Here is a 26,643-nt window from a genome sequence, read left to right on the forward strand (position 1 = left end):
CTGCACCAATCCCAAAAGGACCGGTGGGTTTTGCCTCCGCCCCTCACCCCGGCTGTAGGCGGGGCCATCTCCTGTCCGACTGTGGGCGGAGCGGCCTCAGGGTGTGGTTAGCGGGACAGTTCTGGAGCAACCCGGCTCAAGGCAGCAGGTGCTGCGTACAGTAGAGACGCTGGCTAAGGGTAGAGGCGATGACGCCGGCCCACAAGATATAAATGTAGAGTGGCGGGACGATCATTTATTCAAGAAACACGTACCAGACACCTCCTGTGTGATGGGTACAGAGTTGGACGTTGAAGAAAAAGAAATGGACCTAAGAATTGACACCTGCCTCAAGAGGCTTTAACAAAGCGTGGACAAGGTGTGAGGGGGTTGGGGGGTGTCACAGGTCACAGAGGGCAGCACAGAGCAGAGGGGGTGTCTATCTTGGATACTCAGGGAAGATTTTCTTGACATGATTAACTAATTAGTCAACAAAAATAACAAGCTGGGTTCTAGGCACCGGAGGTACAGTCTCGAACTCCTGCCCTGGAAGGGTGTCCAGTGGAAATGTCTCCTGAGTTGGGTCTTGGAAGATGAGAGGGAGTTAGCTCACTGAAGATTAAAACATCCCTGCAGAGGGAGCAGCCTGGGAAAAGGCCTGGAGGTCAGAATGTTTATGGCCTGCGTGGAGAACAGGAAACCATCAGAGTGGCTATAGCAAAGTGTTAGGGGCTTGAGGATGGGGCTGGGGAGGAGAGGTGGGAAGTAAGGTGAGGCAAGATTGTGAAGGGTTTTGAATGTCAAGGGAAAGAGTTTGGTCTTGCTCCTGTAGGTCAAAGAGACCAATGTCTGGGATGGCTTGTGGATTGAAGGATTTTAGTCCTCGCTCAGGAGCAGACTTCCTGGAATGTATCAGGCTTTTTCAAGGCTTCTTAAATGCTCTTCCCTATGCCTGGAATGCTCTTCCCTCACTGTCTTGCAACCTCCTGTTTGTCGACCAGTATTCTAGCCAAGTGTCATCAATGTTGGGAGACTCTCAGCTGATCCAGGTGGATGCTAGATCCGGGTGCTCCCGAGGGATCTTGAGCATAGAAGCATCTAGTAGTCTTTTCCTGAATTGGGAGCATTCTACTTGTGGTTTCTGGGACTTCTCCCCCACACAAACGTGAGCTCCTTGGAAGTAAGACCTCATCTATTTTACCTCTGTGATACCCAGAAGGCCACTAGGTGAACAGGAAAGCCTGTGAGAAAGCCATGTGGTCCTGAAAACTAACAGCATGTAGCATGTCCCTAGGATCTACCTGCTAGTGTCTGAGGCCTGACATCCATTCCTGAGAGGCCAAACGTGAAAGCTAGCTGTACTCTGCAAAATGCGTCACCTTCCTGAATATCCAGCAATATACAGGAGCCAAACCCTTTGGCAAGTGACTTGAGGCTGGAAAGGGAGTTGGGAAAAATGTTTGAGAGCAGGGCTGTCATCACAATACCTAACGTGGCTGCCCTGACTGGTGTGGCTCAGTGGATTGAGCACCAGCCTGGGAAACAAAGGGTTGCTGGTTCGATTCCCAGCCAGGTCACATGCCTGGGTTGCAGGCCAGGTCCCGGGAAGGGGGCTCTTGAGAGGCAACCACACATTGATATTTCTCTCCCTCTATTTCTCCCTCCCTTCCCCTCTGTTGAAAGATAAATAAAATTTTAAAAAGAAAAATACCTATCAAAGGAGTCCTAAAGGGGACATGAAACATCCTTAGCATAAATGACTCGTGAGAGGTAAGTAGTCCAGTTCCCTCTGAAAAAGCTGACACCCCTGAGCAACCTCTGGGACTCTAAGAGAGGCTCAGAGAAGTGTGCCTGCCAGTGGCCAGTCTGTAACGAGTGCATCAGACACAGCTCCCTTCAGACTGCCAGGATGAGGATGTGGGGCTTTGGGGACAGGGGTGCGTCTATTGCCAGGATGCTAGTGGTGTCTGAACCCTATAATGAACAAAAATGGTAGCTGTGGTTGGATCAAATTCTCAAGCCGTATTAAATGACAGGTGCTCAATTTCATTGCCGGCAGACCCAGACTATGAGAAATGCTAAGGAAGTTCTTCGAGCTGAAGGGAAATGACATCAAGTGGAAGCTTGGCCTAAAGGCAGGAATACAGAACAGCAGACAAGGCAACTCTGCATAGAAGACTTTATTCGCTTTTCTTAATTTCTTTAAAAACAAATGACCATTTCAAGTAAAAATAGTAATAATATATTGTTAGTTTTATAAAAGTGGAGGAGGATACTAATGGAATTATATTGTTCTAAGGTTTTTACATTATACATGAAGAGGTGTAATATTAATCTAGGGCAAACTGGGATAAGTTAAGGATTCATATTGTAATTCTTAGAGAAACCACCAAAAAACAATGTACATTTAAAAACCCAATAGGGGAGATAAAATGGACTTTAAAAAAATTTTATTGATTTTAGAGAGAGGGAGGAAGAGAGAGGGAGGAAGGGAGAGAGAGAGAGAGACATTGACTTTTTGTTCCACTTACCGTATTTTTCAGACTATAAGACACACCTAGGTTTTAGAGGAGGAAAATAGGAGAAAAAAAACCTATCCACCACCGCCCCCCGCCCCCCAGTGAGCCAGGTAAGCTACATTCAGACTATAAGACACACCCCCATTTTCCTCCCAAATTTGGGGGGAGGGAAGTGCATCTTATAGTCTGAAAAATACGGTATTATTTTTTTTTAATGCACTCATTGGTTGATTATTGCATGTGCTGCAACCAGGGGTCCAACCTGAATCTTGGCATAGCAGGACGAGCTCTAACCAACTGAGCTACCCGGCCAGGACCTAAAATGGACTTTTAAAATATTCTCAATCCAGAGGAAGTTAGGAATAAATGACACAAGTACAGGCAGAAAAAAATAGCAAAATGATAAACAAAGAAACTGTAATTGACCCTTGAAAATGCTGAGGTTGGGGCACCAAACCCCACACAGTTGAAAACTGTGTATAACTTTTGCATCTGGAAAACTTTACTGTTGATCGGGAGCCTTACTGATAATGTGAACAGTTGATTGACACATATTTTGTATGTTGTATGTATTCTATACTGTATTCTTACAATAAAGTGAGCTAGAGAAAAGAAAATGTTTAAAATCATAAGGAAGAGAAAACCCATTTACAGTACTGTATGTATTTATTGAAAAAATACATATAAGTGGACCCACACTTATATGTAGTTCAAACCTCTGTTGTTCAAAGATCAACTGTATATCAAAAGTTACACTAAATGTAAAATGGATTAAACACTCCAATTAAAGCCAGAGATTGATAAAATGCATTTAAAAAGTAAGGTCCAACTATATGCTGTCTACAAAAAATCCACTAAAATATAAAGATGAGTTAAAAAGTAAAGAAGTAGAAAAGATATACCATGTAAACACTAATTATAAGAAGTCTGCAATGGATATATTCATATCAGACAAAGTAAACTTTAAGGCAAGTAATATTACCAGATACAAAGAGGATCATTATATAATGATAAAAGGGCCAGTTAATCATTAAGTGCTAGCTCTGGCCAGGTAGCTCAGCTGGTTGGAGCATCGTCCTGTACACCAAAAAAGGTTGTGAGCTTGACTCCCTGTCAGAGCACATACCTAGGTTGTGGGTTTGATCCCTGGTCAGGGTGTGTACAGGAGGCAACCAATTGAGGTTTCTTTCTCAAGTAGATGTCTTTCTCCCTCTCTGTCTCTCACTTTCTTCCCCTTCCTCTCTCTCTCAAATCAATACATAGCCCTGGCTGGTGTGGCTCAGTGGATTGAGTGCTGGCCTGTGAACCAAAGGGTTGCTGGTTCAATTCCCAGCCAGGGCTTGTGCCTGGGTTGCAGGCCAGGTCCCCAGTAGGGGCGTGTGAGAGGCAACCACACACTGATGTTTCTCTCTCTGTCTTTCTCCCTCCCTTCCCTTCGAAAAATACATAAAGTCTTTTAAAAAATAAAATAAAATCAATAAATATGCCATCAGGTGAGAATTTTTCCAAAAATATCATGAAGTGGTAAGCATCCTAAATGGACCTGCTTCTGATTACCCAGTTACAAAATATATGAAGCAAATATTAACAGAACTAAAGGAATAAATAAATAATCCAAAATTATAATTGAAGATTTTATTAACATCCCTATCTCTGTAATGACAGAACCAGTACATAAAAAATCAAGAACAACATGGAAGATTTAAACAAAATCATTACCCAACTTGAGTTAATTGACATTTAGAGACCATGCTACGCAACAACTGCAAAATGAATTATTGGGGCCCTTTGCAAGCAGCAGATGTCAAAAATTTTTGTATTTAAAATGACCCATAGAAATATATTATAGTACAAACACATACCATGAAATAACTCAGCAATAAAAAGAAATGGACTATTTATAATACATGCCACAACTTGGCTGAATCACCAGGAAATTTTATGCTTAGTGAAATAAAAAAGCCAACACCAAAGGAATCAATTAGTGTTGATTTTATTAGTACGACATTGGAAGTTGCAAAATTTTAGTAAATGGAGGACAGAGTAGTGGTTGCCAGGGATTAGGGATGGTTAGGAAGGCAGTTATTACAAATAAAACATACATGTACAAGTCTTTCCATGAACACGTGATTTATTTCCTTTGGGTAAATACGTAGGAGTAGGATGGTTGAGTCATATGGTAGATGTACGTTTAACCTTTCAGGAAATTTAACAAACAGCATTCCAAAGGGGTGCATCTTTACATTTCTTACCAGAAGTAGATGAGTTTCAGTTCTGCACGTCCTGTTCAGCTCTTAGAATGGTCACTTTTTAACTTCTTCACTCTTACAGGTGCATAATGGCATTTCATTATTGTTTTAGTTTGCATTTCTCATGACTGATGCTGAGCATCTTTTCACGTGGTTATATGCCATCATATACCTCCTTTTGTGAGGTGTCTGTTAAAAATTTTTTTGCCTTTTTTAAAGGGTTGTTTGCTTATTGTTGTGCTTTAGAGTTCTTTGTATGCTCTGCATGTGTCTTTCATTCAGATTAATGCTTTGCAAAAATTTTTGCTCAGCCTGTGTATTATCTTTTCTTTTTCTTAATGCCACCTTTCTTAGAGCAAAAGTTTTTAATTTGATGATACAAGTCCCTTTTCAGATATATGATATATGGTCTGCAATTTCCCCCCATTCTGTGGATTGTTTTTTTCCCTTTCTTGATTGTGTTGTTTGCAGCACATTTTAAATCTTGATGAAGTCCAATCTATCTATTTTTTCTTGCTGTCTGTACTTCTGATGTCACATCTAGGAAAATAGTCATGCAGATTTACCCTATGTTAATTTTCAATTAGCTTTTAAGTATGGTGTGAAGTAGGCATCCAATTCCATTCTTTTGCATGTAGATATGTTGTTATCTTAGTACCGTTTGTTGAAAAGATTATTCTTTTCTCTCTCCTCCATTGAATTGTCTTGACACTGTAGTAAAAAAATCAATGGACTTAAATGTAAGACCTGTTTTTGGACACTCAATTCTATTCCATTGATCTATATGTCTATCTTTATGCCTGTTTTATACAATCCTGGTTAGTGTAGCACTGTAGTTAAGTTTTTGAAATAGAAAGTGTAGGTCCTTCAACATTTGTTTTTCTTTTTCAAGATTGTTTGACCCTTGTAGATCTCTTGCATTCCCATATGAATTTTATAATTAACTTGTCAATTCCTGCAAAGAAAAGGAAGCTGGAATGTCATTGAGTCTGTAGATCAATTTGGAAAGTATTGATATTTGGCAATATTAATTCTTGCAGTCATACACATTAGATATTATAAAATGTCTTCACCCTGGCCTGTGTGGCTCAGTTGGTTGGAGTGTTGTCCCATAGCTGAAAGGTTGCAGGTTCAATTCCCAGTCAGGACACATGCTCAGGTTGCAGGTTCACACCCTGGTTCCAGCATTACGATCCTTGGTCCAGGTATATTTGGGAGTCAACAGATCGATGGTTCGCTGTCACATTGATTTTTCTTTCTCTCCCTTCCTCTCTCTTGAAAAACAGTGAACAAATATCCTTGGGTGAGGATCAGGAAAAAAATTTCCTTTAGTAACAGTCTGTAGTTTTCAGGGCACAATTCTTGCACTACTTTTGCTAAATGTACTCCTAAATACTTTATTCTTTTTTGATGCTATTGTAAATAGAATTGTTTTCTTGATTTCATTTCCCAACTGTTCACTGATAGTTTATAGAAATACAATTGAGTTCCATATATTACTCTTGAATTCTGCTATCTTGCTGAACTTGTTTATCTAATAGTTTTTAGTGGATTCCTTATGATTTTCTACACACAATATCTTGCCATCTGTAAATACACACAATTTTTTTGTTATTTATTTATTTATTTTTCTTGCCTAATTTCTCTAGCAAGAACCTCCAGTACAATTTTGAATAGAAGTGGTGAGAGTGGAATCTTTGTCTTGTTCCTGATATTAAGGGGAAAGCATCCAGTTTTTTTTAAAGCATGTTAGAAGCATCACTCTGTTCTCTGTCTTCATTTTCACAAGACGTTCTTCCCTGTATCTCCTCTGGATTTTTGTGTCCTAATCTTTCTCTCATTTCTCTTATAAAGACACCAGTCATTGAATTAAGGGCCCAACCTAGTCCTGTATGACCTAAACTTAATTTGAGCACAGTGCAAAGACTCTTATTTCCAAATAAGTCACATTCACAGATTCTGAGGGTTAGGACTTTAACACATTTTTCTGGGGGCACAATTTAATCCACTACTGTGGGGTTTTCATAGATGCCCTTTATCAGATTGGCAAAGTTCTCTTCCATGCCTAGTTTATTGGGGGGGGGTTGTTTTGTTTCAACAATCAGTTACTTTTATAAAGATTTAAATAGTAAAAAATTATATTTGCCTGTATTTACTATTTCTTGTGTTCTTTATTCTCTGTGTGGATCCAGATTTCCACCTGCTATCATTGTCTTTCTGTCTAAAGCATTTCTTAAAAATTTTTTATAGTGCAGGTGCTAAATCCTTTCAACTTTTGTATATCTGAAAATGTCTTTATTTTGTCTGTGTTTTGAAAAATATTTTTTTCAAAAATAGAATTTTAAGTTGACATTTTCCCATGTTTTAAAAATGCTGCTCCACTATCATCACTTGCATTGTTTCTGATGGGAAATGTGCTTCCATTCTTATCATTGTATCTCTATATGTAATGTCTTCTTTTTCTCTCTATATAGCTTCTATTAAGGTTTTCTTTTTCTTTTAAAAAATATATTGTATTTATTATGCTATTACAGTTGTCCCAGTTTTTCCCTCTTTGTCCTCTTCCACCCAGTATCCCCATTGCCTCCAGGAATCCCCTCCCTTAGTTCATGTCCATGAGTCATGTGTATAAGTTCTTTGGCTTCTACATTTACCATACTATTCTTAAGGTCCCCCTGTCTGTTTTTGAACCTACTAATTTGTTCTTCTTAATCCCTGTGCCTTTACCCCCACTCTCCCCATTCCCCCTGTCAGCTGATATGCCTCAGAATGATCTCCATATCTACGAATCTATTCCTGTTCCTCTTGTTTGCTTAGTTTGTTTTTTAGTTTCAATTGTTATAGTTGTGAATATATTGCCATTTTAAAGTTCATAGTTTTGATCTTCTTTTTCTTATATAGTTCCCTTTAACATTTCATATAATAATGGCTTGGTGTTGATGAACTCCTTTAGCTTTACCTTGTTTGGGAAGTACTTTCCCTGCCCTTCAATTCTGAATGATAGCTTTGCTAGATAGAGTAAAGTAGGTTGTAGGTCCTTGCTTTTCATCATTTTGAATACTTCTTTCCTGCCACTTCTTGCCTGCAAACTGTCTTTTGAGAAAGCAGCTGACAGTCTTATGGGAACTCCTTTGTAGGTAACTCTCTGCTTTTCTCTTGCTGCTTTTAAGGTTCTCTCTTTATCTTTAACCATTGGGATTTTAATTATATGTCTTGGTGTGATCCTCTTTGGGTCCAACTTGTTGGGACTCTCTGCGCTTCCTGGACTTGTGTCTATTTCCTTCACTAAATTAGGGAAGTTTTCTTTCATTATTTTTTTCAAATAAGTTTTCAATTTCTTGCTATTCCTCTTCTTCTTGCACCCCAATGATTCAGATGTTGGTACATTTGGATGTCCCAGAGGCTTCTTAGCCTATCCTCGTTTTTTTTTTTTTAATTTCTTTTTTTCTTTGTTTCTGGTTTTTTTTTTCTTGATGTTCTAATTGAATGCTTTTTTCTTCACTATGTTCCATTGATTGGATTTTGGGCTTCATCCTTCCACTGTTGGTTCCTTGTAGATTTTTTTTTTATTTCACTTAATGCAACCTTCATTTCTGACTGAGTCTTTTTTTTTAAAATTATAACTTCTCTGTACCTTTTTCCCTTCTCTCCCCTTCCCACTCCTCCACTCATAACCCTCCACATGATCTCCATTTCTGTGATTCTGTTCCTGTTCTAGATGTTTGCTTAGTTTGTTTTTGTTTATGTTTTTAAGTGTGGTTGTTAATAACTGAGTTTGTTGTCATTTTACTGTTCATATTCTTTATCTTCTTTTTCTTAGATGAGTCCTTTAACATTTCATATAATAAAGGCTGGGTGTTGGTGAACTCCTTTGACTTGACCTTATCTGGAAAGCACTTTATCTGCCCTTCCATTCTAAATGATAGCTTTGCTGGATAGAGTAATCTTGGATGTAGGTCCTTGCCTTTCATGACTTGGAATACTTCTTTCCAGCCCCTTCTTGCCTGCAAGGTTGCTTTTGAGAAATCTCAAAATTGAGATTTCTCAAAATTGAGAAAATTTCAAAGTTGAGTAGGTAACTGTCTCCTTTTTCTCTTGCTGCTTTTAAGATTCTCTCCTTATCTCTAATCTTGGGTAATATAATTATGATGTGCCTTGGTGTATGCTTCCTTGGGTCCAACTTCTTTGGAATTCTCTGAGTTTCCTGGACTTCCTGGAAGTCTATTTCCTTCACCAGATTGGGAAAATTCTCCTTCATTATTTGTTCAAATAAGTTTTCAATTTCTTGCTTTTCCTCCTCTCCTTCTGGAACCCCTATGATTCGGATGTTGGAACGTTTAAAGATATCCTCTAGGTTCCTAAGCCTCTCCTCATTTTTTTGAATTTTTGTTTCTTCATTCTGTTCTGGTTGAATGTTTCTTTCTTCCTTCTGGCCCATACCATTGATTTGAATCCCGGTTTCCTTCCTGTCACTGTATATTTTCCTTTATTTCACTTAGCATAGCCTTCATTTTTTCCTCTAATTTGTGACAATATTCAATCAATTCTGTGAGCATCTTGATTACCAGTGTTTTGAACTGTGCATCTGATAGGTTGGCTATTTCTTCGTGCTTAGTTGTATTTTTTTCTGGAGCTTTGATCTGTTCTTTCATTTGGGCCATTTTTTTTCTGCCTCAGTCTTTTTTATGCTGCTGCCCTACTCAGTGTGTTCTCTGAGCATCCTTATCACCAGTGTTTTGAACTCTGCATCTGATATATTGCTTATCACCATTTCACTTAGTTATTTTCCTGGAGTTTTGATTCCATTCTTTCATTTGGGCCATATTTCTTTGTCTCCTCAATTTGGCAGCCTCCCTGTATTTGTTTGTGTGTGTTAGTAGAGCTGTTTTGACTCCCAATCTTAGTAGCAGGTCCTGTTGTAAAAAAGCCACCTATTAATTGTGTGGGGCAGAGCCGTAGGTAATTGGTAGGGTGGGGCAAACTGTTTACTGCTTTGTGGCTCTGTGTGGGAGAGGGCTCAGAGAAGGGACAATGCCACTGCCTGGCCTCTGGAGATTGCCTGCAAGGAAGCTGTCTCTCAGCACTTGCCCTGTTGCCAGTTACCTCACTTTCTCCCTTTCTCCTGGAAGGGCACTTGTTCCCTTCCAGCTGTTGCCCTGGTGCTGAATCCAAGAGGGGGTGGGTCTATATGACTCCTAAGTCAGTTGTGGGCCCTTTAGAGGAGTCTCTTGAAAATCCCTCAGTTCCTTCCACTACCCTAACCCCCACTGGTTTTTACAGCCAGAAGTTGGGGACTTTTCTTCCTGGTGCTGGAACCCTGGGCTGGGGGGTCTGTTCTTGAGCCTGGATCTCTTACTCCCAAGATGTCCCTGCTGATTTTTATCCACCACAAGTGAATGTTGGACTCCCTGTTCTGCCACCTCTCCAGGGCCCATCGTGTCTCTGCCCCTCCTACCTGTCTGGATGAATGTGGCTTCTTTAAATCTTCTTTGTTGGACTTCCATACAGCTCAATTTTCTGACCAATCTGGGTGGTACTTTTTTGTAGTCTAGTTGTAATTTTTGCTGTAGTTTTGCATGAAGGTAAAGCATGTTTACCTATGCCTACATCTTGACTGGAATTCCTGAGATTTTCTATTTAATCACTGATTTTGAGAAATTCGGTTTTGATGTGCTCTGGTGAAGTTTTCTTTATTTTTCTTGTGTTGGAGATTGTTGAGCATCTTGGACCTGTGGGTTTATAATTTTTAACATTAAACCTTTTTTAACAAAAATAACATATTTTTCTGCTCCTTTCTTTCTCCTCCTTTTTGGAGATCCCAATTATTTGTATGTAAGTATGAAGTGTCCCACAGCTCATTGATGCTCTTTTCATTTTCGTCGATTCTTTTTCATCTGTTCCATTTTGGATGGTTCCTATTTTTATATCTTTAATTCAGCAATCTTTTTCCTTGACATTGTCTTATCTACTATAAATTCATTCCAATATCTCAAATCTTGTAGTTTTCAACCCTGGAAGTTTGGTTTGGGCCTTTTTTATATCTTATATGTTTCTACTTAACTTTTCTTTGTACAAGGTGATAATCTTATCATTTCCATAACATTTTAACTTTAATATTAATGTTATTAATATTAAATATCAATATTAATTACATTATTTTATTACTATTAATAGTATAAATATTATTTTCATAATATTTTAACTTATATGTAAATATTATTGTATATTATTTTTATTGTGGTAAAGACAAGTATTATACAATTTACTATCTTCACCATTTTTTTAACCCTCACCCAAGTATATGTTCATTGATTTTTTTATAGAGAAAGGAAAGGAGAGACAGAGAGAGAGAGAAACATTGATGTGAGGGAGAAACATCAATTAGTTGCCTCTCGTACATGTACCAACCAGGGATTGAACCTGCAACCTAAATATGTGCCCTGACTGGGAACTGAACCGCAACCTTTTGGTGTGTGGGGCAACACTCCAACCAGCTGAGCCACAGGCTAGGGACATCGAAACCATTTTTAAGTGTACAATTCGGTAGTGGTAAGTATGTTTATGTCGTTGTGAAATAGATCTCTAGAATTTTCCATCTTGTGGAACTGAAACTACATTCATTAAACAATAACTATCCTTTACCTATTGCCCCAGTAACCACTATTCAACTTGCTATATATAAAAACATCACTACTTTATATACTTCATATAAGTGGAGTCATCGTTATTTTCTTTTTGTGACTGGGTTATCTCACTTAGCATAATGTCCTCAAGGTTTATCCATGCTGTATGATGTGGCAGGATTTCCTTCTTTTTAAGACTGCACATTATTCCATTATTACAGTTAATTTTATGTATCAACTTGACTGGGCTAAGGGATGCCCAGATAGCTGGTAAAACATTATATTTGGCCCTGATCAATGTGGCTCAGTTGGGCATTGCCCCACAAAGCAAAAAGTTGCCCGTTTGATTCCCAGTCAGAGCTCATGACTGGATTGTGTGCCAGGTCCCCAATGGGGCACGTAAGAGAGACAACTGATTGAAGTTTCTCTCTCTCTCTTTCTCCCTTCCTCCTCCTCTCTCTAAAAATAAATAAATAAAATCTAAAAAAAAAAACAAACCCTTGGAGTCATCCTTGACTCTCTTTTCTCACTCCCAAATCTGACCATTAATGCAAACCTGTAGGATATATTCCAAATTATACATCCAGAATCTGTTTCCCTACCTCCACTGCTTATTCGTGGATGGAATCACTATCACCTTTTGCCTGGACTATTAATTACAACGGCCTTTCCACTGGTGTGCTGCTTTCACCCTTGCTCTTCTCAACACAGGAGACAGAGGAACCCTTCTATAATTTAAGTTAGAACATGCCACTTCTCTGCTCAAAACTCCTCTGGCCCCCACCTCATTCAAAATGAAAGCCAGTGGCCTTTCAGTGGCCTGGAACTCAGCGACCTGCCCTGCTACCTCCTTCCTGACCTCTCTGTCCTCTTCTCCTGTGACTCTCCTGATACTCGCTCTCTACTCCAGCTGTACTGGTCCCTGTGTTCTTAAACCATGTAGGCATGTTCCTGCCTGGGGGCCTTTATCCTTTTTGCTGTTCCCCTTGTCTGAAATGTTGTTGCCCAGGTCTCTCCATGTGTCACTCCCTCACCCTCTTCCTGTCTCCACTTATATGTCACCTCCTCACAAACTGAGGACTTTCCTTGACTACCTTGTTTAGAGGAACAATTTGCTTTTCCCTCTCTCTCTGCCTCTCACATTTTCCTACATTTCACTACCGCTCTCTGACATACTGCATTTGTTATATTTGTCAGATATTTGTTTATTTGCAATTGTCCTGGCACACTAGAATGTGAGCAGGGATTTCTGTTTGTTTTATTCCATTTTATTTTATTTTTAATCTTTACCCGAGGATGTGTCTATTGCTTTTAGGGAGAAATCGAGAGACAGAGAAAGAGATAGAGACAGACAGACAGAGAGACATTGATGTGAGAGAGAAACATCGATCAGCTGACCCCATCACATGTATCCCAATGGGGGGTCGAACTCACAACCCAGGTATGTGCCCTGACATGGAATCAAACTCCCAACCTTTGGTGTACAGGATGACACTCCAATCAACTGAGCCACCTGGCCAGGGCTGTTTTATTTTTTAATGTCTTCCACAGTAAGTATTTGTTAAATGAATAAAATGAATAAATGAGTAAAAATACCTAACTTGTATGATTTGTTGTGAGAATTCGAGTATAGTATATAGTATAGTATAGTATATATAGTATAGTATATATATGTTATATATATACTATATATACTATATTATATATATATACTATATATACTATATTATATATATATATATATATAATCTCACAATGATCTGGCTCACACAATCAGCACTCATTAAATGTGCTGTCAGTGCTATTATTGATGATAATGAATTTGCTCTCAGGAGAAGGGGGGACAGGGATGAAAGGAAGAGGCTCTTACCTGATTACACCTCCTGAGCATCATCCTAGGAAATCCCAAGTTCTGCCTCCTGCCTGAGAAAAAGAAAAAGTTAAGGAAGAAATTTAGAGGTAGCAGAGGTGTTTTCTCTATATCAATAGAGCAATAAATACAATAACAATGATAGTTATTAACAATTTCAATGACAATTTCTTGAGCTCTGTGCGCCAAGCATTATGTCAAACATCTTATATACAAGGTATTATCTCCTTAAATCCTCACAACTACCTCTGTGGTCAATGCTATAATTACTCCCATCTGCTGATGAAAACACTAAGTGTGGGAGAGATTAAGTGACTTGCCCAACAACACCCAGCTAGGAAAGTGACAGAACTGGGAACTGAACACCAGCAGTCTGGCCACAAAACCATTGTTCTGTGCAGGGCAGCAATTATTGTCCATCCCGGAGCGTGCAAAGAGGTTGATTTATCGGAAATTTATTACCTGAGGGATCAAGATAAGAACAGCTGGCTGACAGGATCCTTACTGAATCTCCCATGACAATCAACTGTCTTTACAGTCCTTTTGGTGAAAATAAAAGATGAGCAAGGAGTCTTGAGGCTGCTGTACTCTTCAAGTGCTGAATGAAGAGGGGCCACACATAGTGTTGAGAGTGCAGACCCCAGCCTGAAAGACTGCTGTAGAGAAAGGCAAGATCCCCAGTCCTGTGAGCTACTAAGGGAGACAGTTGTTGGTGACCCAGCCTGGACAGAGGTCTCACCACTGGTAACACTGTGGAAGGGCTCAAGTGGCAGTTACCGTACTAGAGTATGTGCTTTGTGACAGGCTCTGAGAGTCAGAGGAGCCTGGGGTTGACTCTCAGCCACGTCTCTCCTTGGGTCTGATCTCAGGTGAGTGACTTAACTCTTTGGAGGTTCATTAAAAAGAAGACAAAGATACCCATGTACTGGGGATTGAGTGAAGAAGAAATCATAGATGTACTAGGTCTGATTTATACTAAGTAATCAATAAATGGTAGTTGCTATTATTAATAAATGAAACCCTAGTGGACCAGGATATACTGGTTTGAAATAATAATATTTAGGACTAGTATTTATTCAGTGCTTTTAATTTGGGATGGAACAAAACATCCCAAATTGTAAAACAACTCTTGTAATTACTGTTACCTTTGATTTTTCTGGGGGTTGGATGGGTTCAGCGAGGAGGTGCTGGCTCAGGGTTTCTCGTACAGTTGCAGTCAGACACTGGCAGGGCCAGGGTCATTCCAAAGGCTTCCTCTGCCACACGTCTGAGCAGGAGGACAGTCTGCGCGGAACGAAGGATTTGCATGGGAGTGCATCTGGTTTCTGTTGCTGCTGTAACAAAGTACCACACAAAACCCCACAAATTTATCATCTCCCAATTCTATAGGTTAGAAGCCCTTTATGGCTCTTTCTGGGATAAAACTAAGGTGCTGGCAGGGCTCCTCCTTCCTGGAGGCTCCAGTGGAGAATTTATTTCTTTGCCTTTTCTGATTCCTAGAGGCTACCTACATCCTTGGCTCATGGTCCCTTCCTCCACCTTTAGGGCCTGTAACAGGGTGCAGCCAAGAGGGGGGGGTCCAAATAGGGATTTGTAATGGGGTCCAGAAGAGCTTGGAGATGACTGGCTCCATGCCATGTAGCCATGCCTGCCTGGACTTACTATAGCAGCCCAGTAAAGCTGGACAAATAAGGGAACACTGGCAGGTGTAACTGATTGTGGGAGGAGTGGGAAATGGAGCTACAGAGGAAGATTGGTGCAGGGATTTGAACCCAGGCCCAGTGGCCATACCAGGAGTTGGGACCCTGTGGCTTTGGCAGATGTTGGGACCACACGGCTTTGGGGTGCTCCCTTTTGCCATGTGGCTTAGGCAGCAGGAGAGACTTTGCCTGGAAGAAAAGGGGTGAAAGGACTCTTGCAGGTGGGCCACGAGAAGGTGCCACATGGCTTTGGATTAACTGGAGATTGTGGAGGCAACACAGCTGATGGCGCCAGAACCGAGGGGCTGCCTGAACCACGGACTTCTACTTCTTTTCCTGAGATACAGTACCCCAGACTGGGCAAAGGGGACAAGGAAGGATTGTGTGCATTTGTGGGTATTTTAAAGAACTTTAGTCTGTATAACTTTTAAATAAATAATAATTCCTTTCCTTTTCACCAGTCTCTGGCATTGAGAGATGTCTTTCCTCTGGCGGCAGGCAAAGCAAACCTAGTATAGGGGAGGAACCCCCCGAGAAAAAGGGGGGATCTTTTATATCATTCAGCCCCCCTCCCCCCACCCCAGTCTGTTCTGTAACAGGCCTGCAACATTGCATCTCTCTGACCCTTCTTCCACAGCCACACCTGCCTCTGACATCGGCTGGGAAAGATTCTCCTCTCGTGAGGCCCCATGTGATTAGATTGGGCCTGTCCAAATGATTCAGGATAATCTCCCCATCTCAAGGTTCATTACTATAATCACATCTGCAAAGTCCCTTTGGATTAGGGTGTGGACATCTTTGGGGAACCAGTATTCTTCCTACCATATGGATAGACTCCAGGAAAATGCCCCTGAATGGGGCTGACCACTTGTTTCCACCCCCACCTCCCTGCCTGCGCTGCCAGGTAACACAATTTCTTACTCTCACTCAACTCACGTTAACTGTTCTGAGGTAAGGTGGGTAATGAAAGACTCTATGATTTTCCCAAGAAGATGGACAGTATATCTGCAATGAGAACTAGATGATACGCACATATCACCTTATCCTTAGAGCTTTCCTTATTCAAAATCTTATTTCCTTGTTTAGATGTATAGGAGGATAACAGTTAACACTTTCCCCCCATGCTTCCCACTTGCTTCCCAAGTGCTATTCTAAGCACAACAACTCCGTAAGGGAGGTACTGCTAATATTGTTTTAGAGATGAATTAACAAAGACACAGAAAGATTGTTAAGAAACTTGCTTAAGGCCACACAGCTAGTGAGTGATAGAACCTGCATTTAACTCAGGTGTCTGGCTACAGAACCACATCTGTAACCACCACACCTGACTGCCTCATTCTTGTGGGTTCCATGAGTAGAAACCACCCATGAGTAGATGTCTCCAAGGGCCTACAATTCCTGCTCCTGGGATGATAAGAAAGAGATCACCACCGTGTTCTACTTTGCTAGTGTTTCCTTCTGGGCCTTGGTCTTAGGCAAACTTTGCGTGTCCCTCCTCATTTCCAGCTTGGGGGTCCAGGACTGCTCAACAACGAACGATGCCTATTTTCAGCCAAGGGCTGAGTGCTGTACAGGATTTATCTGTCTCAGAAGAGTGAAAACCTTGCCTGGCTTCTCTGCCCTGAAATTTCCACGTTGGTGCATCAAAATAACTGAGGAAGGGTCTAGAGCAGAATAGGGAGGTACCCCTAATTCTGAGGTAAAAACAAGAGAGGTAAAGTTGGGGTGGTGCTGTGCACGTGGGAGTTGGGGTTGGCCAGGGAAGAGTGAGAACCCTGGCTCTGCCACTTCCTAATTCTTCTCTGACCTGCACTATTTCCTCTCTAATTTCCTTTCTGCCGCTTCCTAATTCCTCTCTGTGAAATGAGCTGATTATAATACTTAGAGGAGGTTGTGAGAGAAGTAAATGAGACTATGCTAATGCAGTGTCTGGCGCGTGTCCTCACGGGAACTTGGTGAGGATAAAAAGAGTACACACATATGAAGAGTTTGGATCAACCCTCCAGCACCTGATAAACCTCAAGCAAGCCTTACTCTTCTAGACTCTTCCTGGGTGACTTAATTTTAAGGGCTTCACTTCTACTTTAAAAGCTCTATCTCCAGATTTTCTTGAGGTCTAGACCTAATCGCTTCAGTGTTCAACAGGACTTTCCACTTGGAAGATATACAAGATTTGTTCATGCTCTGGGCCTTTGTATATATTTGATAGCTCAGCATAAAAAGCCAGCTATAAGAAAAAAAAAAAGCCATTTACTTGTTTTGCCTGCTTTGGGTGACAAAGAATAAAGACTCATTAGGCAGCCTCAAGTTTAAAAAGGTACAGGGAGGCCCTGAACGGGGCCAGGCAAGGCCGGAGTTTCAGCCCTTAACTAGCCCAGCTTTCTTGGCTAGGTTTTCCTGTCCTGCAGGCTCCTCCTGGACAGCCTTTCCCTGGGAGTGGGCCTCACTCCTGACTACTCAGCTGCCCTTAGGGGATAAGTTGGGTGAGTGCATATGGCCCCAAGGTCTTAGGGTGGTCTCCCTTGGAGAACCTGGAGCTTAGCCGTTTTATTGTGGGGCCTGTGGAGGCAATAACCTGAGCATTCCAGAAGGTTTGGCCTTGTGTGCTCATCCTGCACTCAGCTCAAACACCCCTGGCTTTGTGACGCCTCTCTGCCTCATTAGTCATTTCCTCTTCTGCTCCGTCGCGTCTAAACACAACATATTGCAGTTTTTGATATCCAGAGCTGGTTCCTCAAATAGGCGGTCCGGTAGCCAGGCAGGGAGCGTGTATGATTCACATTGGTATCACCACTACCGAATGGGCTCATGAGGTTTGGAGTGAAAAACACATGAGCGTCTTTAGCACTTCTTTGCGGGGGTCACTCTCCTCGGGGGAGGTACAAGGGACTCTCCGCATGAATCAGGCCAGCAGGGCCTGGGATGCTATTTTATTCAAAAAATGTTTAAAGTAAATTAGTTGTTTTTAAAATAATATTTTTCTAATTGAAAAATAATATGCATTGAAAAACATTTTTAGAATTTTGAATACGTAAAGTTAAATGTTAAAAAATTCCCCTTCCTTCTTTTCCAATCCAATACCCACAAACACCAGTAAAATTTTTAAAACAGCTTTATTGATATATAATTCAGATTCCATACAATTTGCCTATTTAAAGTACACAGTTTAGCCCTGGCTGGTGTGGCTCAGTGGAGTGAGCACCAGCCTGTGAACTGAAGGGTCACTGGTTCGATTCCCAGCTAGGGCTGATGTCTGGGTTGTTGGTTAGGTCCCCAGTTGGGGGGGAGGTACCAGTCTAAATTTCTCTCACACATTCATGTCTCTCTCTTTCTCTTCCTTCCTTCCTCTCTCTCTAAAAATAGATAAATAAAATCTTAAAAAAATAAAGTACACAGATCAATGTTTTTAGTATATTCATAGGGATATGCAGCCATTACTACAGCCTAATTTTAGGACATTTTTATTTCCCCCAAAAGAAACTCAATAACAATTAGCTGTCACTTCCCATTGTCATCCCTCTCCCAACCCTAAGCAACCACTGATTAACTTTTTGTCTCTATAGATGGGCCTATTCTTGGACATTTCATATGAATGAATCATACAATATGGGGCTGTTGTGTCTGGCTTCTTTCATTTAGCATGTCTTTGAGGGTCATCCAGGCTGTAACATGTATCAGTACTCTGTTCCTTTTTATTGCTAAATAGTATTCCATTGTATTAATATAGGACTTTTTTTTATCCAATCATTAGTCACTATTAACAGGGTAATACAACTTCTTTACTCTTTTCAGATTGTCTGGGTTTGAATCACTGTTGAACAACTTCCTAGATGAGCGACTTTGGGTAAATCTAATCTTTCTAAGCCTGCTCCTATTTCCTCAATAGTAAATTTTGAATAACAGTGGAATTTACCTCATGTAGTTTCATGGTTGTATTGTCACAGTAATTAATATTTGTTGAGCACTTAATTATATGCCAGGCACATTTTAAGGATTACACAACAGATCTATGATTTTTCAGATTAGGGAATGGAGGTTAGGAGAGGCTAAGTAACCTCCCAAGGTCAAACAGCCCTTAAGAAAATGACGGGGGTAAACAATCACAGGCTGACCAACTGCACCGCCTTCACGACACCGTGGAATAACGAAGTGCTTAGCAAGGACCTTGCAAAGAGAATGAGCTTAGTAAATGATAACTGATAGAACTATAAAAAAACAGAAAAAAATAGTAATTAACTCATCATTTAAAGGTACCTGCCACTTAATGTTTTGGCACATTTCCTTCCAGTCTTTAGAAAATATTTCAAACATACCAAAAAAAAAAAAAACCCCACCAAAAACCCAGAAGATAATAGACATCAAACTCCCACCTGTTTTTTTTTTTTTTTGAAGACATAAAATGTAGTAGATAGGTGGCTCTACCTCTCAAATCCTTTGATATTTTTTTTCCTAATTGTTATTTTTTCTTGGACTATTAGGGCCACACTACATTATTTTCTATCTTTAAAAAACCTTATCTTGAGCCCTGGCAGGATGGCTCAGTTGGTTGGAGCACTGTCTTGTTCACCAGAAAGTTTGACGGTTCCATCTGCGGTCAGGGCGCGTACCTAGGATGCGGGTTCAGTCCTGCTTTGGGCATGTATGGGAGGCAACCAATGTCTCATACCGATGCTTTTCTCTCTGTCTCTCTGAAATCAGTAAATATATCCTTGAGTGAGGATTTTTTTAAACCCTATCTTGAGCATTTCCCCCAACATACCAAATATAATACATTTGACTTTTCATGGCCGCATATTATACTGTATGACTGAAACATTTTTTATTAATTCTCCATTGCTGGACATTTAGTCTATCTCCCAGCAAAAAACATCACTACACGTAATCTTTCTTCAAGCACCAGATAATTCCATTTGGATAAATTCCTAGAACGGTCTGAAGGTCAGAGATTGCCTGACGTTAAGGGGTCTTTACGGTGTACTTGTTTTTGCCAAGTAACGCTCAAGGAGGAATGGGAACAGGGAGAAGTTGGGCTGGTTTTTTTTTTTTTTTTTTAACCCTTTAAAGCGTTTTATTCAATTATAACATACATACAGAAAAGTGGACATAAGTGTACAGCCCACTGAATTTTCAGCAACTGAACACACCACGTACCCAGCAACCAGATAATGAAATAGAACATTTCCAGCAGCGCAGAGCTGTCTCACCCCCTCGGCATCACTACTCTCAGAGATGTCGGCTTTTAACATCGCCAAGGACTACTAACCCGAAGACGTCTTTGGAATATTAGCTTAATATTTTGGTATAACCTACACCACCACAACATGAGCTAAGTCCTGTCTCCAAACGCTTGACAGGCTGAAGTACGGCTGGGCGAAGAGCTTGGGGCTAAACAGAGCAGGCGGCCGGGCGCAGATATCCCGTGGGGTCCGCCAGGCTCCCGGCGTGCAGCGCGTCGATCCCGGCGTGCACCGCGGCGCGCGGAGTCGGCGACCCGGGGTTCGGCGGGGACTGCAGGCGCGGACGGCGGGGGCTGAGCGGCGGCGCGGCGAGGGGCTCCTCGCGTGCCGTCGGCCGGAGGCGGCGAGGCGGGGTCGATATGGAAGTGTAAGCCGTCCAGCGCGCGTTTCCGGCTTCCCGCGGAGGCTCACGGCGGGGGAGGGCTCGGTGCTCGGAACTGGGGGGCGTGGGCGCTGGGCATCCCCCAGTCCTGGCCGGGTGGAGAGGGGGACCGGCCGAGAGGCGGGGGAGGAGACTCGCTCTGTCGCTCCGAGTCTTCGCCCGCCCTCTGTCCCCTTGCCTAGGACGGGGGCCTTTCTGTGCGCCTGCTTCCTTCCTCATTCATTTGCTAGCGTTTCGGAGGTCACCGTGGTGGCCCCGGCCCGGTATGCGAGCGGGGACTTAGAAGGTATAAGTGGCCCTTCTAACTAGATGTGTGTTCACCGTGTGTTAGATAACTTATGGTTCCTATACCCAACATGCCTGGTCCAACTTTATTTCTCCCATCATACCCTTGGATTCAGTGTATAGAGCCAATATTGCAAGTCTTGTGCATAACTTTTCTAAAGGATCTTATTTTGTGTACTGTATCAGATTAGTGTACATCGCCGTATAATGTAAAAAGTCTGCCTATAAATAATGCAGCCAACTACCCAAGTGTCATACCAACTAAAAACACCAAATAAACCTTGAACAGTGAAAAAAAAAAAGGCATAAAGCCTTGAGTTCACCCTGGAGGTACCCAGAGGAGAGAAGGATAAACTTTGCCTGGGGCAGTGGGCTCATGGGGAGCCCTAACTCTTAAAAGGCGCTCCCCATCTGAGGAGGAGCAGTTAAGGGAAGAGGCGGGTTCTCGCGGAAGAAAAGTGCTGGAGCCTGGATTGTGACCACAGAAACCGCACATGGGCTGTGTGTGTGTTGTTCTAACAAGTTAACCTCACACGGTCTTTTCCGTGGTTATTCATTGTACTGCATGCAAATGGAAGTTTTTGCAGCTACTCTGCATTTGGCTTTTTGCATGGTAGACATTAGTTCGTAGGCATGCCTATATTATGTTTGTCTTTGGCATTGATTATTCAACACTCACGTTTTCCTTAATGTTCTTTTGTCTCACGTTTAACAGTTATATTTACTACTGTTTTTCAGACTTAAAAAAACGTATATATATATGTGCCTGAAGTGAAAGCTTTATGAAATAACACTTACTGTATGCAGTACACTCTCATATTGGCAAACTTACTCTGAAAGAGTCAGGAGGCGCCCTGGCTGGGGGCTCAGATGGCTGGAGCATCGTCCCATATTCCAAAAGGTTGCCGGTTCATCTTGGGGCCCGTACAGGGGGCAGCCAATCCATGTTTCCCTCTCACGTTGATGTGTGTGCTTCTCTCTCTCTCCCGGCCACCTCTCTTCTTCCCTCCCTCCCTTCCTCTCTTTCTCTAAAGTCAATAAATATATCCTCGGGTGAGGATTTTAAAAAATCAGGAGGATTTGGCTGGAAATAAATGACAAAGATGTATTATTCAGTGGTCTTAGAGGTTGCTAACTGGAAACACAGGCAAAAACTAGAAGTGTTCCCAAGAAGAAGGAAAAGTTGAGTACTTAGAATAAAAGTCATATCCTTGAGAATAATCGGTCCTGCATTCTTAGCCCTGGGATTGGTCCAGGACTGTTGTTACGGAAAAGCCATTGGTGTCCTTGGGGTCCAGCAGCTTGCTGCCACCCTCTAGGCAAGATTCCAGAGGCAAGGGTTTGGTGATAAAGGAAAGGAATCTTTATTCAAAAGCTTCAAACTTGGAATAACAGCTTTCCACATGCAGATAGTCACTTATGCCTGTCAATTAAGGCTAAACTTTAACTCTTTAGTTTCAGCTTTAATCACTTAAGCCTATCAAATAAGGCTAAACTCTTTAACACCTGAGTCCTATCATTCTCCACTTAGTTTTTAATTACCTTATTTCTGTGGGGTTAGTTACAAACTAAGACAACATAGGATACAAAAGCTACACAATTTTGGGAGAATGGCAGAGCTTGTCCCCTCTAAAACACCCAAAGGAGAATAACCCTGCCACCCTCTGCCAGGTCAGCCAGATCCTAGGCTGTGCCCGGAGCTCCTTTCTATACAAGATACTATACGTTGGGAAAAGGCAGGTAGCTGTAGCATGATCACGCAGGCATCCTGGAGGAAGAAGAGAGAAGTGGAGAGCCCTCTAGTTATTTCCATGGGCTCTGGAGGCATTCAGCTTCTCAGCAAATCCCATCCTAGACTGTTTACCATTGCCTTGGTCAGGTCTTCCTGCAGCCTCACTTTCCTCCCGGGTAAAACACTTTATTGGTTTTCTGTTGTACTTAGAGGAAATCCACATTCCTTACTAGGACCTGTAAGATCCTGTATATGACCTCACCTACTCACCAACCATATCTCTTAGCACCGTCCTCACCTGCCAAACACATTCCACTGGCAGTCAGGTAGTTTCTATAACCTTCACAGCCCTTTCCTACCTCAGGACCTTTGCATTGCTATTTCCTTTGCTTGGTATACTTTCCCCCTTGCCCTGCTCTCTTCTTAACCTTTTGATAGCTCAAGTGAAGTGTCCCTTTTTAATGTTAGATTTCTTTTTCGTTTAATCCAAAATAATCCTCCTTTTTTGTCTCCTATAGCACCTTGGTTACTTTTCCTTTAAATAGTTACCATTTGTAATAATAGATGTATGTTTGTTTGTTTGTTTAGTTCCACCTTCATGAGAGTGTAAGTTCCATGAAGGCAGGGCCATTGTCTGTTCAGTAAGTGCTTAGCATGGCATCTGACACCCTAGGAATTCAGCAAATACTTGTTGAATCAAGTATGTAATACTACTTCATTAATTTAACAGGTATAAATTAGCTAGCCTCCTAATTGCTAGGCATATCAGTTTTCATTTTCCTAAGTGTCATGGTTCGAAGCAAGGGTTTTTTCTCCTGTAGCATTTTTTTTTTACTTCTCCCAAGGAGTCCTTGACTTTTTGAAGCTAATTAAGAATTTCGAAGCTAGCAGTTTATGGGAAAATGACTTTTTCTGAGGCAGGCATGTGATTTGGGAGTAGAAGGCCCCCTGACGTGGCATGGCCCGGAGGCCTGACTTCTAGTGTCTGCCGGGCCTCCAGCAGGAGACGCAGCTTCCGACAGTGTGGTCCTTAGGGTCTTTGGTAGCACCCTGAGTCTCTGAGAGGGCAAACACGCTATTCCTCTGTCAGGTATTGCTAGGACCTGGAGCAAGAAGACACCAATGGAAAACTCCCCTGAGTTATTACTACTATTTTTTCTTCAGTCACTGAGTAAATACCTACTGAGTGAATAATAGACACTCACTAGAATTTTTTTTCTTTTTTAAAAAACAACTTTATCACCCTGGCTGGTGTGGCTCAGTGGATTGAGTACTGGTCTGCGAACCAAAAGGTCGCCAGTTTGATTCCCAGCCAGGGCACATGCCTGGGGTGAGGGCCAGGTCCCAGGTTGGGGGTGTGCAAGAGGCAACCCATTGAACTCATCCATGTATCTGTGCACATCGATGTTTCTTTCCCTCTCTTTCTCCCTCCCTCCTTTCTCTCTAAAAAAAATTTATAACTTCATTGATATATAATTAATATATAAAGAACTGCACATATTTAATGTGTACATTTTGATGAGTGTAGACATATGCAAACCCATGATATGATCACCACAGTCAAGGTAAGTGACATACCCAGTACCTCCCAGAATTTTCTTGTGCCACCCCCACCTTCTTATGGCCAGAAAATTTAACATGCGATCCGCCCACTTAACAAATTCTAAAGGACGCATATTGTGTCGTTAACTACTATAGGCGCGATGTTGTGCAGCGGATCTCTAGCACTTATTCATAGAGCGTAACTGACTCTTCGTACCCACTGAACAGCTCCACGTTTTTTATTGTATTTTTTCCATTGCCATTTAGCCCCTTTACACCCCTTCCCCCACAACTGCACATTTCATATCCAAAAAATGTAAGAAATTCCTACAACTTCAAAGCAAAAAACCCAATAACCTTAAAAGGCAACCTAGGGAAGCAGAGAAAATATTTGCAAGCCATATATGTGATATGCATTGTTCCTTTTTTTAAATTGACTTTATTTTTATTGTTGACATTATTATGGTTATCCCCATTCCCCACCTCCCCCTTTGCCCACTTCCACCCAATCTCGTCTCCCTTCCCTCTGGTCATCCCCACACTGTTGTCTGTGTCTGTGGGTCACGCATCTATGTTCATTGGCTAATCCCTTCACCTGCCTTCATCCAGTTGCCCCTCCCGCCTCCCCTCTGGACAGCTGTCAGTCTGTTCCATGTATCCATGCCTCTGTTTCCATTTTGTTTGTCAGTCAGAAGTGTTTTAAAGTTGAAGAATATTTATGCTTTTATTTGGTTGAATGACAGATTTTTTTTTCCATTGTTAGAGAATTTAATACCCCTCTCTTGTAGCTGATAGGATTAATGGACAAAAATAAGTAATATAGATTTGTATCACAGTGTAAATCATTTGACCTGATTGAAGTTTATGGGATACTATATCCAATTACTGCAAAATACACATTCTTTTTAGTGCACATGGAATATTCATAAAGATCTTCAGTTTTCTGGGTCATCAGTAATTCCTAATAAATTCATTCCTTCCCTCCTTCTCTCCCTCTCTTCCCTCTTTCCTACCCCTTTTCTTTTCTTTTTTTTATCCTCACCAGAGGACCTGCCCATTGATTTTAGAGAGAGGGGGAGGGAGGGAGAAAAACATGGATGTGAGAAACATCGATTGGTTGCCTCTTGTACACACCCCATCTGGGGACCAACCTGAAACCTAGGCATGTGCCCTGATGAGGGATTGAACCCGAAACCTTTTGGTTTATGGGAGGACACTCCAATGGAGCTACACCAGCCAGGGCCCCAATAAATTTCAAAGAATTGAAATAATATGCACTATGTTCTCTGACCACAAAGGAATTAAATAAAACATCAGTAATAAAATATCCATTCAATTGCTAACTACTGTTTTTCTTTTTTATTGAATTTATTGGGGTGACATCGGTTAATAAAATTATATAGGTTTCCGATGTACAATTCTATAATACATCATCTGTATATTGTATTATATGTTCACTACCCTAAGTCTCTTTCCATCACCATGTTTTTTTAAAAGATTTTATTTATTTACTTTTTTAAGAGGGGAAGGGAGAGAGAAAGAGGGAGAGAAACATCAACGTGTGGTTGCCTCTCAATATGTGGTTGCCCAGTGGGGACCTGTCCCACAACCCAGGCATGTGCCCTGACTAGGAATCGAACCAGCGACCCTTTGTTTTACAGGCCGGCCCTTGGCCGCTGAGCCACAATAGCCAGGGTCCATCACCGTTTTTGAATGACAGAATTTAAAAATAAAACCTTTCTGAGTATCATTTGGGAACTTATTTTCCTCAGGTAAAAGGATACAAAAATTTCATAGCAAAATTAAGTATTTATATATAGTATATAAGGTATTTATTTGCCTTGGGATTATTTTTATACCTAGAAAGCTTTGTGTTCACTCTTTTATTCTTGAACTTACTATACATAGTTAGGAAAATGGACTGTATTTATCTCTGTACCACCTTTTTGAAATAGTGTCAGAATTTTGTTCATTTTATAGCTGGAAATACTGAGGTTTAAAAAAGTTAGTTAATACGTCTTACAGCAATTCAGTAACAGGCCTGGAAAGAGGATACTTGTTTGTTAGCTCCCAAGAGAATGCTACTGGTTAAATTGTTCATTAATGTGGATGGCTGTCTGGTTTTCTTGTACCAGACTCCAGTTTTCCAGAACGTGATGTGAATCGATAATATAGGTTGAACATAAGAGAATTTGAGCAATTCCATTCGTCACTGCTTTCGTAAGAGTTAACTGTGTGGCAATGAAAAGCACTGTTTACATGGGCTTCTGCTGTGTGTTTCTAAGGAAGGCCTGCCAATAGATCATTTTGTTCTCTTTCAGAATTCGGTCTTTCAAAGTAGTTGTTTACATCCATTAAATTGACTAGCAAGTTAAGCAAATTTTATAGGTTAAATTTCAAACAGCAAGTCAACTTCAGTCAATTAATGAAGTCATAAATTAAGGAAATTAAGTAATGACTGCCTCCCTGTAAGTACAGGTTTTTAGATGGTTTTTAAGATGCACTTGGAATATTTGCTTTAAACA

At 41.3% G+C, this 26,643-nt stretch overlaps 1 protein-coding gene across 3 annotated transcripts in view; it reads left to right on the forward strand.

The window, feature by feature from the left end:
• Window positions 1-20,387: 20,387 nt before the first annotated feature.
• CRCP (CGRP receptor component) overlaps window positions 20,388-26,643 on the forward strand; it is a 35,717-nt gene continuing 29,461 nt past the window's right edge. For 2 of the 3 annotated variants that reach the window (XM_053929725.2, XM_053929730.2), the window contains exon 1: window positions 20,388-20,544. In XM_053929725.2, the coding sequence (XP_053785700.1) occupies window positions 20,537-20,544 (8 nt within the window). In that variant the 5' untranslated portion in view covers window positions 20,388-20,536. The remainder of the gene's footprint in view (window positions 20,545-26,643) is intronic. The other variant, XM_053929735.2, reaches the window with a different exon arrangement.

The sequence above is a fragment of the Desmodus rotundus genome, chromosome 1 (assembly GCF_022682495.2).
Source record: "Desmodus rotundus isolate HL8 chromosome 1, HLdesRot8A.1, whole genome shotgun sequence".
Taxonomy (NCBI): domain Eukaryota; kingdom Metazoa; phylum Chordata; class Mammalia; order Chiroptera; family Phyllostomidae; genus Desmodus; species Desmodus rotundus.